The sequence below is a fragment of the Phyllobates terribilis genome, unplaced genomic scaffold, assembly GCF_046119375.1.
Source record: "Phyllobates terribilis strain yellow unplaced genomic scaffold, ASM4611937v1 Scaffold_11__3_contigs__length_659146591, whole genome shotgun sequence".
NCBI lineage: Eukaryota > Metazoa > Chordata > Amphibia > Anura > Dendrobatidae > Phyllobates > Phyllobates terribilis.
Window position 1 is genome coordinate 525,296,954 of NW_027362771.1, and position 12,149 is coordinate 525,309,102.

The window sequence follows — 12,149 nt, forward strand, 5'->3', positions numbered from 1 at the left end:
TGCTCAGTGGTCCAAGGTGTTGTTTTCAGATGAAAGTAAATTTTGCATTTCATTTGGAAATCAAAGTCCCAGAGTCTGGAGGAAGAGTGGAGAGGCCACAATCCAAGCTGCTGGAGGTCTAGTGTGAAGTTTCCACAATCAGGGATGGTTTGGGGAGTCATGTCATCTGCTGGTGTAGGTCCACTGTGTTTTATCAACACCAAAGTCAGCGCAGCCGTCTACCAGGACATTTTAGAGCACTTCATGCTTCCCTCTGCCGACAAGCTTTGTGGAGATGGAAATTTCATTCTCCAGCAGGACTTGGCCCCTGTCCACACTGCCAAAAGTACCAATACCTGGTTTACACACAACAGTATCACTGTGCTTGATTGGCCAGAACCCCATAGAGAATCTATTATAGAGAATCTATGGGGTATTGTCAAGAGGAAGATGAGAGACACCAGACCCAACAATGCAGACGAGCTGAAGGCTGCTATCAAAGCAACCTGGGCTTCCATAACACCTCAGCAGTGCCACAGGCTGATCGCCTCCATGCCACATTGCCGCATTGATGCAGCAATTGATACAACAGGAGCCCCGACCAAGTATTGAGGGCATTTACTGAACATACATTTCAGTAGTACATTTTGGATTTTAAAATAATTTTTCAAGCTGTTATAAAGTATTCTAATTTACTGAGATAATGACTTTTGTGTTTTCATAGGCTGTAAGCCATAATCATCAACATTAACAGAAATAAACACTTGAAATAGATCACTCTGTTTGTAATGACTCTATATAATATAGGAGTTTCACTTTTTGTATTGAAGAACTGAAATAAATTAACTTTTTGATGATATTCTTATTTTTTGAGAAGCACCTGTATATTTGACCTGAAAATTGGGCCCCTTTTGACCATGGCCTGTGCCTGCTATTGAGGAGTATTCCCAAGATCCTATCCCAATAATAATAATAATAATATTAGTAAATACCTCCAATTAGAAATGTAGTACAGTTCTTCTGATTCGCTATGTCGCTTACCCCATGGGCAGGGCATAGCAGTAGCTTAGGTATCGATGTTATCACCATTTATTTAGTGACAGTTAGCTGTTGGTGGTCGTAACCATGAATATCTAAGCTACTGCAATGCTCTGCACATGGGGTAAACAACATAGCTAATCAGAAGATCTATACTAGATTTCTAATTGGAGGTATTTGCTAATATTATTATTATTACACCTACTACACATTGGGATGGGATCTTGGAGATGGGAATACCCCTTTAAGTCTCATTTAAGATAAGAACGGCGATTCAAGACTCCATTCATTTCCGAAGAGCTGAACTTGTGCCATCTACCCAATCACTGGTGTCAGCGTCTGGTGCCAAACATACTGGCACTACTGCAGAGTCATCCAGATGGACAGCAGGTGATCAGCTGCAGGGAAGAAAACAGAGACCGGCAGGCAGCACAGAAGCAGCAAGTGAGTAATTGGGTATAGGGGGGTTGCTCTACCAAAAAATTACAAAAATGGCAGCCTCACTGCCATAACGACATATGATTCTTGCGCATATCAGATGTGTTGCGATTTTTTGTTTCCCTAAGATCTGCTATGGGCAGAGCTCTCTGGAAAATCTGACTGATAGCCGCTTTTTATAGCAAATCCGACAGGAGGCTGATGAAGCTTTAGGTTACCTAATGTAACCTGGTCTCCATGCCAAAAGCGGCTTAGTGCTCGCAGTAGGGTCAGGAGGGTGCGATCTCGCTCTGCTGCTGTTTTCCGACCCTTCATTTCCTTATACATAAATTGTATATGCGTATGAGCCAATGTGGCCACCACAAGCATGGTCCAATTGTCACATAAGGCAAAAATACAAATACATGCTTGCCCAGCAGATTAGCCATAGTCCTCTCCAGGCCTGCGATGGCCTTGATAATATAACTGAGGAGCACCAGCATAAGCCAAAGGGAGCCTGTATCAGAAAGAGCTTTAAGGGGTATTGCCATCTCCAAGATCCTATCCCAATATGTAGTAGGTGTAATAATAATAATAATAATATTAGCAAATACCTACGATTAGAAATGTAGTATAGTTCTTCTGATAACCTATGTTGCTTACCTCATGTGCAGGGCATTGCAGCAGCTTAGGTATCCATGGTTATGACCACTAGCAACTAACTAACTGTCACTGTATGAGTGGTTGTAACCATGGATACCTAAGCTAGTGCAATGCCCTGCACATGGGGTAAGCGACATAGGTTATCAGGAGAACTATACTACATTTCTAATTGAAGATATTTGCTAATATTATTATTATTACACCTACTACATATTGGGATAGGATCTTGGAGATGGGAATACCGCTTTAAGGAGAACCTGTGATCAGATTCATGTTGCCTGAGCCACAGACAGCACAAAACAGACGCCCACTGTGCGACTGCAGCCAGATCAGTTTTACTCCGAAATGCTGCTGCGTTTCAGAAAAAACAACTTTGAAAAGCAGGCTGGGAACCATGTGTCTCAGGTGACTAGTCCGAGGCTGATCCCTTCACTGAGTGACCACTCTCTCCCTACGGTGCAAAATTCTGGAGAAAAGCGAGCCGAATAATAAGAGGTGTAAAGTCCAACTAGACAGTTTGAAAGTGAACCACATGTATCACACAGCACCAACTGAGAAATTTGGCATTTTGTAAAAAATGGGTCTAAAGGCCCCGTCACACATAACGAGATCGCTAGCGAGTTCGTTATTACGTCACGGTTTTGGAATCGCTGGAGAGTCGTTTCGTGATCGCTGGGGAGCTGTCAAACATGCAGAACTTCCCAACGATTTCGGCCGCCCCAGCGATCTAACTAACGATCTCGGCGGTTGTTGGGAAGCTTTCACACAGCAGCTATTTCAACGATCCACACCTTGATAGGGACTGTACTGTGTCACAAAGGCGTGCATAAAATTACGCAAAATCAGGACTCAGTCGAATGAACGGATATCAACAGCCCGGAGAATTCTGCTAGGATCTGCAATCCAGCACGAGGTCAGAAACAAAGGATGGAATCGCTATTCTGTTGCCTTCTTTATGCACGGCGGAAAATGAGAGCGCTGTAGCGACCACCAATCGGGGACGAGGGGCGCGGAAAAGTCCAATTTATGCACGCCTACGTGTCTCAGTTCTGAATCGCTGACGAGGTCGTTGATAAGGTGTCAAATACAGCGATGCACACTGCCCAGAGGGAGCGCAACGACCCAGGAATGGTCCAGGAAGCTTTGTAACGATCAGCGATCTCACAGCAGGGGCCTGATCGTTGCTACCTGTCAGACATAACGAGATCGCTAGCAAGATCGCTATTGAATCACAAAACCCGTGACGTATCAACGATCTCGCTAGCGATCTCGTTATGTGTGACGGGGCCTTCAGTCTACAAACTAGTTTTATCAAATCCACCCCACCGAGTCTGGCACACTTTGTGACTGAACAGCTGAAACAGGAGAACAAATAAAAAAGATCAAAGAATGAAGAAAGTAAAGTCCAAGAGAATATATCTACTGCAGGTGTAAAATGGGTTAAAGAGTTTGTAAAGTGGGAAAAGTCTCCTCCAGAGGTCTTATCTCCTGCATCAGATAACAAGCAATCTGACAAGGTAACAAAGTACACAGTTTTTGCCTCAACGTAATATTTTTAAATGTACCTGCAACCTTTTAAGCTGTTCTAATATATTGGTGAAGTTTTATATCCAAATGGCTGGAAACCTTTCTTTGCTTTCTCTAACAAAGTACATAACCCAGAAACATCACCAAAAAACTATTCACCATCAGAATTATATTGACAGCACGTTGGCTCAGTGGTTAGCACTGTAGCCTTGCTGCACTGGGGTCCTGGGTACAAATCCCACCAAGGACAGCATCTGCAAGGAGTTTGTTTGTTCTCCCCGTGTTTGCGTGGGTTTCCTCTGGGTTCTACTTTTTCCTCCCACACTCCAAAGACATACTTATAGGGAATTTAGATTGTGAGCCCCAATGGGGACAGCGATGATAATGTCTGTAAATTGTCTGAATTGTAAAGCGCTGCGGAATATGTTGGTGCTCTATAAATAAAAAGATTATTATTAAAAAAGATTATTATATTGGGTTGTATGGGTTTAAACAGACATGGGCAAAGTGCGGCCCACATGTGGTTCTTTGATTGTTCTTGGGCGGATTGAGACTGCCAAAAAGCTGGATACAGGAGTGTTCACACCACTTAGCAGCTCACGCCCCCTTCCGGTGCACAGACATGCCACAAGCTCTCTCCCGGTGCACAGACACGCCACAAGCCCCCTCCAGGAGCACAGACACGCCACAAGCCCCCTCCCGGAGCACAGACACGCCACAAGCCCCCTCCCGGTGCACAGACACGCCACAAGCGCCCTCCAGGAGCACAGACACGCCACAAGCGCCCTCCAGGAGCACAGACACGCCACAAGCCTCCTCCCGGTGCACAGACACGCCACAAGCCCCCTCCCGGTGCACAGACACGCCACAAGCCCCCTCCCGGTGCACAGACACGCCACAAGCCCCCTCCCGGTGCACAGACACGCCACAAGCCCCCTCCCGGTGCACAGACACGCCACAACCCCCTGGTGTGAAAAATTGTGCAGAAAAAGGAATGAACATGTTTATTGCAGGACTACCCTTTAAATGCATTCTCAGTATTAATGATGGCAAATGCAATAGTGACATAATTACCGAGAAACCAAAACCATGATGTTGTTCTCCAGGTCAACATGATACTTCCTGACGTAGACATAATCCCGGGAATACATTGGATACTGTAAAGACATAGGAGAGCAAACCTGTAAAAAATGGTAGAGGTGGCAGGGGGAAAAAAGAAAGCTGTGCCTGGTGTAGTGGCATGGCTTAATGTGGCTCCACTGCTGGCATCCCTCCATGTACCTATGTATAGTGCCCTGGGTGTCTTCAGCTGTCAGGTCTTAGCACCAGATGGCGAGAGGAGCTTTCATTACAGTGTAGACATTTCCCCCCGAGCACCGTAACAAGATTACCAAAAGCTTAATCCAATCTACAGCTTTGTGTTTAGTTTTTTTTAGGGACTACACAGGAATATTTTTCTTAATTAGCAATGATTGTTCTGACGTTTAGTCTTATAATATGTTTTTGTGATGCACAGCATAAATGTGGGGGTCCCACTGCTGGAAGAACAAGAACCCCGTGTCTCCTATCGGTGCTCGAACAGCATGTACGCGCCACTCTTCTCTGCTTCTTCACCAAGGCAAAGGACCACTGTACTCCCCCCTAATGTAGGGGTCTCAGAAAAGCTGGGTAGAGAAGAATACTGAAGTCTATTGTCTCAATTTTTTTTAGAAAACACAAAAGTTTTTTGCTTTTTTTTTTAAAGAATTTTATACTTCTCTAGGAACTAGATGAAATAACCAGAGCAAAAAGAGCATCTCAAATACTCTCACATGTATCCATTACACAGGTTGTTTATTCATTTCAATGGGCATCATGTAATACTTCATTTCCCCTCTGGGGGTGCTGCAGAGAAATTAGAACCTTTGTAGTGCTAATCACTGAAGGTCCAGGGAACAACCAATCCCCAGACATTAAAGGGAATCTATCAGCAGATTTTTTGCAATGTAATCTGAGAACAGCATGATGTAGGGGCAGAGACCCTGATTACAGGAATGTGCTAGTTAATAGGCTGCGTAATGTAGTTTAAAAAAAAATAATCAGTGTTTTATCAGCAGGAGATCATCACTACAGGACTAGATGTCACAGTCAACTTCTCTGTGTAACCCCGACCCCATCACAGATCAGCATCTTTCTGCCTATGCACAGTGTACACAGAAAGCTGACAATCAGTGGTGTGGGCGGGATTATACAGGGCTCAGCATTTGAGCTTAGCTAGATCTTCAGCAAGGAAAATAGGGATTGTGTCAAAATGACAGCAAGTAGACCAGTAACACATTGTTGGAATCAGGGTCTCTGCCCCTACATCATGCTGCTCTCAGATCTTATAGCAAAAACCTGATAACAGATTCCCTTTAAATAAAAGACTAATTGGACTTACAGGAAAATGAGTGACCCAGTGAATGACTTCAGATCCAGAGAGCACATCTCTCTCAACCACTTCCAGTTTGATGACCAGCGCGTCCCACTTCTTGCGATACTCCGTGTCCAGCTGTGGAAAAAACACACAACACTGAGCTGTGGACCATAGAAAGTGTTCAGGAACACGACACGTAAGAAGGAAGGAAGTCCTACCTGTACATTAAAGAACTGACGAGGCGTCACATCCCGGTACGAGCCAAACACTGCGGGCAAAAATAAAAATACAGAGGTAATTAATAAAACAAGAAAACCACAAACTGCAAGTATTCTGGATCATTGTTCATTAAAAATATTAAGTAGGCGCCCTGCCCATGCGGGCGAAGAAAACAGCATTAGATCTGCCACATAAAAGCCGCATGGACTCACACCCAGGTTTCGCGGTCTGAGCGCGGACCATGATGCACGGAACGACCCTGGATCGTCTGACCCAAAATTTGATGGCCTTATAGGCATAAATGAGCCTGTGGACTTTGGGTCATACCGGCAGTCAGTCCATGCATTGTGGACCAAGACACAGACGTGTGACCCAGGCGATGTATTTGTTATTTTTCACTGGGCATTGGATGTAATGAGTGTAGACGATCCAGAAGAGAGGGGAAGCACAAGAGAAGCCTGGTATGCAGTAGTGTCAGGGAGGCGGCGGAGTACAGATCGGATGGCGTCCTACAGGCATACACTATTCTATGTCAATCCAACAATCCAGACCACTGCCAAACCCGCTCCGATCAGGTCGGAGTTACATGACCTTGTGATACCGACTACGGTGCTCGGCGCCATCGCACAAGAAATGGGGCCGTCAGTGACCTCTACGGTAAGTTGCCCACCACAACCGTGCTGTGTAACATTAGTCTTAGTCAGCTGGAGCCGTGACACCATGCTGAGGATAGTGTTGGCACTAAAAGTAGCAATTGCCGTTCCAGCGACGTTGGCGTTGGATCTCTGGTGATGTTATGTGAACGCTGCAGCCAATCAGATGCTGCCAATGAGCCCGCTTCCCTCTCACTTCCTTCACACAAAGCTGTCATCAGGAAGAAGCAAGAACTACGTCCGTCCAACTGGCTGCAGAGCAGGTGTGACATAACATCACGCAAGCTCCAATGCAGACATTGCTCGATTGGAAGTATAAGGGGTTTTTATTCCACATGGACAATCCCTTTTAGCCTTTTATACTGGGTAATAATAGAAATGACCATCAACCGATCAAACCAAGGATCTCCAGAGACTTTAATGGCAGAGACTCATGCGGACCGAAGACACAAACCGTTTTTTAAAAATGATGTGTGTATGGATCAATGACACTGAATGAGTCCGAGTGCCGCCCGAAAGGAAAAAGGACGGCACACACACGCGTCACAGGCATGTGTGAATGCAGCCTTACTCACACTGGCTTTCTGATTCTTGAGATGAGCCCTGGATTACAATCATGGTGATTAACATCGGATTACCTCGCTTATGTCACTATAAGTAGCATTATGTCTCCGGCCTAATCTGTGCTGTGAATGTTGGCCGGGTAGCCGCATATAATAAGGAGAGACGGGTACGAATAAAAGGAGATGGTAACAATTAATATTAGGACTGTGTTGTACGGCAGCCCTCTGCCAATGCTGGGTGTCCAGGGTCCAAACTGCTGAAAAAAATGGATGAAACACTGATTGTAGAGCTGAGAAAAAATATTTGTTCTGCCCTTGTCAGACATCCAGTCTGATGGCAGCCGGACCACGGTCTCATTCCTGTGCCCGGAATCCATGACACCTCTGGTGCTTTCTAGGCCCAACACCAAATGTGCTCACGTTCCTGCCCAAGGATGCCGGCAACAGGAGTGAAGACCACCCAGGTCCACGGGGATCTGGGCGATGAAACAGAGCAGAGCAAATCATTATTCCCAACGCCAGCAGGTAACAAAAATGGATGCACTCATGGAAATCTGTCCTTTTTATTTCATATACAATAAAAATTTAAAAATGGGAAGTCTGAATGAGACCTTACGGTAAGTCCAGCTGCAGTGGAATATTTCCGTCATCGAACTTACTACAGATGCATGGTGATAGCAGGCAAAATCCACATGTTGCTGCAGATTCACCATGGATGACACCCCTTATAAATACAAGAGCTGTCATCTCCCCGGCTGCGACCCCAGCACCAAGCTCATATATCGCTTTATTAAGCATCATATATATATATCTGGCAGCCTGCCACCATCCACAGCATCTTTGATCCTTTCTGGACACTCCCAACATCTTGCCTCCTGATGAACCGGCAGGACAGGGAAACGCGTTGAGGCAGCTTGCTCATCATGTCTTACTTCTCTGTTCTTCCATTATAAATAGTTTGTACAATGTATTAGAACAGTCACTCATTTCCTGTGTATAGCTCACTCCATAGGGCATAACAGGGCAAGTGAGGGACCGCCGCCGATGAGGGGGCGCCAAAATCATATCTATGGTGCCAACCCTCACACCAGCCAGGATTTATTTAGGCTATAATTAGGGCAATTCTAAGTATATTGTCCATAACTTGCCCCATTTGGGCAAATTTGAATCCCGTTGAGTTGCTGGTTTTTTATAATATCTTTCTATCTTGTCTAGTCACAATTTGTGACAGAATTGGATTTTCCTTATCACGTGGGATTATTTGGTGTTTTTTAATAGTATATTAATAAACTTGTTTTTAGAGGCTTTGTGTTTACTCCTGTCGGCGGTCCGGTGATATTATCACCAGGTAGATTTATAGACTGGGCTATTCTTGTCTTTTGAACTAATGGAATTCCTCAATGGAAAACTAGGAATGCTGGCGGTCAGCTAGACTGACACAGACAGATGAGAAGAGCCCGGCCAGCTAGCCAAGCGGCCAGGGAGAAGCCAGCGGGCACCTGTCACCTCATCCCCGGCTGCACTTGGAACTGTTATTCTCAGCCATGCTGCAGTGTTTCCTCTGCCTCCGCTCCATTCACTGTCTATGGGACGGACAGCGAACACTGCACTTGCCAGTCCCATAGACGATGAATTCAGAGTTCAGCTCTATACAGGAGAGGATTCCTTAGAGCCCCAGTGGACGGATCCTCAGCAATCGGCGCATTCTCCCCTACTGCATGGAAAGGGGACAACTTGCTTTTTTAGTGTAACCCTTCATACAAAGCGGCGGCTGTAATCATGCCCCCCATACTGACTTAACAGCCGACCCCAATGCAGAGCCAGTGTCAGTCAGGGCCGGGGGTGCTGTTACAGCCGGCGCTCTGTATACTCAGAGCAGTGACTGAACCTGGGATGCTGCCGAGGGGAATAAAGGTAATTTTCTCCAAGCAGCATTTGGCTAAGTGCAGGCGCCGGGCAGGTTCACAACACTATTAACCTTCAGATTATTCCCATATTATTCTTTTTTTCTGCTGACAGGTTCCCTTTAAAGGCTTCAAGATGGCGGCTGTTACTTCTGCGGACCATCGACTGCTGATGTTTGACATAGTCCTGCTCTGTGATTAACTCAAACATCCACCTGTGAGCTACAAGCTCAGTCCCAGCCAAGGAGCCCCACCCTCTCCTCCTCCTCCTCTCCCCCCCCCCCGAGGTAGCAAGATTTTACAATACATTATCCGGTGACTGCAGCATCTGCACTAGGAAATAAGCAAATTAAGACATTTTCTAATAGAGTGCCGCCCCAGGCACATGCCCTCAGGTGCCTTATATTAAGTACGGCCCTGGCATAGACACTGGGATTATTATGCACTCAGCCACAGATGTACCGAGCACCTGCCTATAAATAAAAGTGGGGCAGCTCCATTATTTATAGATTTTCTAAAACCGGTCCTACAATTCGGTGTTCATTGTGTTGCTGCAGACAGGTGGCAGCGCTCCACCACTATGAAGCAGCAGGGATCAGCGGCGCTCCGCACCTCTGTACTGGTACAGGTGAGTGCCCTCGATCGGCCGCCTCCAGAGACGGAAGTCCTTCTTATCCATCACCAGCTCCCAGCCTTCGTCACTGTCGTCAGATCCCGGGGTCTGGTCCGCAGATACACGACACGCCAGCTGCATCCGCGTCATCTCCTCCGCCGGCCTGCGGACAATCAATACAAGTGAGGAGCCGGAGAGGTGAGATTACAGTCACACATGGGCATCTATGGAGTAACACTGGGTGAGTGATCACCCCCTCATCTGATCATGGTGACTATTGGGCGACAAGATACCCTGCAGCTGCCGCCCTCCACGTGTCTCCGTACAAACGGGATCGGCCAACAGACCCATCAGAGGGCAACTTCACAGCTGGGTACAAACTCCATAAAAGGGGTGCGGGCAGTGACTACGATGTGTCATTAATACTGCACAATACTCCGGAGCTGCACTCACAATTCTTCTGGCTGACACAGGTATTGATGGCTACAAGAGCACGGCATCAGTGGGGCCAAGGTCCTATTATGCTGTAGGACAATTAATCTCCGGTCACAGTGTTTATGGCTGCAGTGATGACGTCACATCCAGAGTGCACAATCACCGCTGCAGCCAATCACTGATTTTCAACAGCGCCGCTAATCTCAGTGATTGACTGCAGTGGTGATGTGATGTCATTGCTGCAGCCCAAACACCAAGACCAGAGCACAGGTGAAAAGCCGGCGAGTATCTGCTGTAGAACAGTGTTCATATACACTTTTCTTAAAGTGGACAACCCCTTTAAGGCCCCCCATATACAGCAGAGTCTCCCAATTCCCTACACACAAGAACATTTGGCGCCACTGGGATCTCCCAAGAAAAATTGATGCCCCCCGGGCTCTGGGTCCACACCGAACAAGTATAAATCCAGCAGGCCGGCCCATGTCTCCCTGGGGCCAATATAGGGCCACACATCCCAGAACATAAGTCATCCCCAGAGCCAGAGCGGAGCCTGCAATGAATGCTGGGAGATTCCAGCTCTGACACCTGCAGGATTGTGAATGCAGCTCTGGGATACTTTGTCAACACATGAGATCTGGTTTCCATTCATTGGATTTTGGTGACATGAGATCTGAATCCTGAATGTGAACAGTGAGCGGACTACAACTCCCAGCACGGCCTGTCACTCTCCAGCTGTCAGAGCATGCTGGGACTTATAGTGCCAGTGGCTGTCAGAGAAGCCTGCCCTCACCTGAGGATCTCTTCCTCCCGCACACGCTCCTCTTCCCATAGAAAGGCCCCGGTGAGCGCCGCCAGCAGCCTGCCCGTCCTCCCCGGCCTGTTCCTGTAGCGCAGGCCCCGGATGAGAGCCCTGGCACTCCGCTCTCCATGGCGCTGCTGTGCCCTCCCGTAGTGGCAGAGTGGAGGCAGGCGGGTGCGGAGCCAGCCCACGATCCCCGCCGACACACCGCGCACGACCTGCTGCCACATCCCGGGACAGAGCGGCCAGCGCCGGCCTGCAGCACGCCAGACACGGGAGGCCGGGCCACGCCTACCGCACCTGCTACTGGTCGCTGGCTTTCAGGCTTGTTATCTGATTGGACAGAACTTCTGTCACTCATGAGCTGACTTCCCCTGGCACAGAGCACAGCCGGCCTCAAGGGCAATGAGAGGAGCAGATCTGTTCTGGTGTACCGGCCTCCTGCTGGAGCACACCGCCCATTACTGCTGTCCTGTGCCGGAGCCGGCAGCCCTACATGTGCTGGAGACTGGCAGTGCTGCCCAATGTGCCCTTCATATATCCTACAGTCCTCCCCAGTGTCTGCACACAGTGTGGGCTCAGGGCCGACTATAGGGAACCCCAATGGGCCCCTACACCTGCCCGAGTCACCCCAAAGAACTATGGCGGCAAAACAGGTGCCCGACAAACACCAATATTTGTCTAAAAATCATAGCGCGACCTGAGATTTTATGCACAAAAACTACAAAAATGTTTCATCGTTTTACATTTTTTAATCTGTAAATGGTAAAAAAAAACCTACGTCACGTCTTCCCACAGCGATCCGGTGCGGACCCTCCGGTCCAATCCGTGGTCTTGGCGGTAACATGCCGCACTTGCTGGCACTAGTAGTACTTGTCTTGGGAACGCCGCAGACTTATCTTTCCAGCCACTTATAAACAAATCTTGGATAAACTTCTGGAAAG

General features: G+C 47.4%; 1 protein-coding gene across 2 annotated transcripts in view; it reads right to left on the reverse strand.

The window, feature by feature from the left end:
• Positions 1–11,534, reverse strand: part of STARD7 (StAR related lipid transfer domain containing 7) — a 35,901-nt gene extending 24,367 nt beyond the window's left edge. For both annotated transcript variants that reach the window (XR_012251342.1, XM_073653676.1), the window contains exons 1-5: positions 11,197–11,534; positions 9,971–10,134; positions 6,238–6,287; positions 6,044–6,154; positions 4,699–4,781 (exon numbers count right to left, since the gene is read on the reverse strand). Coding sequence is in view for 1 of the 2 variants with exons in the window: in XM_073653676.1 (XP_073509777.1) it covers positions 4,699–4,781; positions 6,044–6,154; positions 6,238–6,287; positions 9,971–10,134; positions 11,197–11,435 (647 nt within the window). In the remaining variant the exon portion in view is untranslated. The remainder of the gene's footprint in view (positions 1–4,698; positions 4,782–6,043; positions 6,155–6,237; positions 6,288–9,970; positions 10,135–11,196) is intronic.
• Positions 11,535–12,149: the final 615 nt, after the last annotated feature.